The following is a 581-nucleotide window of genomic DNA, read 5'->3' as shown; positions in this document are numbered from 1 at the left end:
GTTGCTGCTGCTGCTGTTGCTGCTGCTGCTGCTGCTGAATGTGTTCCTTCGCCTACCCAAGGCACTTCCGTCTGCAGCACACAAACAAAGCAGCAGCAGCAGCAGCAGCAGCAGCAGGGGTGATGCCAGCAGCAGCAGCAGCAGCAAGTGGTGCTGCGACGGTTCTGTAAGCTTGCACTTGCGCTGGAGCTGCAGCAGCAACAGCAGCAGCAGCAGCAATAGCAGCAGCAGCAGCAACAGCAGCAGCAATAGCAGCAGCAGCAGAAGCAGCAACAGCAGCAGCAGCAGAGACAATAGCTAAGGCACGGGCCCACTGACTTGCTGCACTTGCTGCTGCTGCTGCTGCTGCTGTTGCTCCTTCAGCTGCTGCTGCTTGTTGAACTCCTCTATGCTGCGCGGGGCCTCTGTTGCTGCTGTTGCTGCTGTTGCTGCAGTTGCTGCTGTTGCTGCTGCTGTTGCTACTGGCTTTGGTGCTGATGCAGCAGCAGCCGCAGCAGCAGCAGCAGCAGGCGATGGGTGCTGCGGCGGGGCGTCGCTGTGCGGCCCCACAGCACACCCTGAAGACAACACATACACAGCAA

At 59.7% G+C, this 581-nt stretch overlaps 1 protein-coding gene across 1 annotated transcript in view; it reads right to left on the bottom strand.

Moving 5' to 3' along the window:
- Positions 1-581, bottom strand: part of EMH_0077070 (uncharacterized protein) — a gene marked incomplete at both ends in the record, with an annotated part of 1,426 nt that overhangs the window by 659 nt on the left and 186 nt on the right. The window contains 2 exons of the mRNA XM_013499800.1: positions 3-71; positions 319-557. Of these exons, the coding sequence (XP_013355254.1) occupies positions 3-71; positions 319-557 (308 nt within the window). The remainder of the gene's footprint in view (positions 1-2; positions 72-318; positions 558-581) is intronic.

The sequence above is a fragment of the Eimeria mitis genome, genomic scaffold (assembly GCF_000499745.2).
Source record: "Eimeria mitis Houghton genomic scaffold, Emh_scaff4693, whole genome shotgun sequence".
Lineage (NCBI taxonomy): Eukaryota > Apicomplexa > Conoidasida > Eucoccidiorida > Eimeriidae > Eimeria > Eimeria mitis.
Note: the sequence above shows the minus strand (reverse complement) of the source record. Positions and strands in the feature narration are given on the sequence as shown.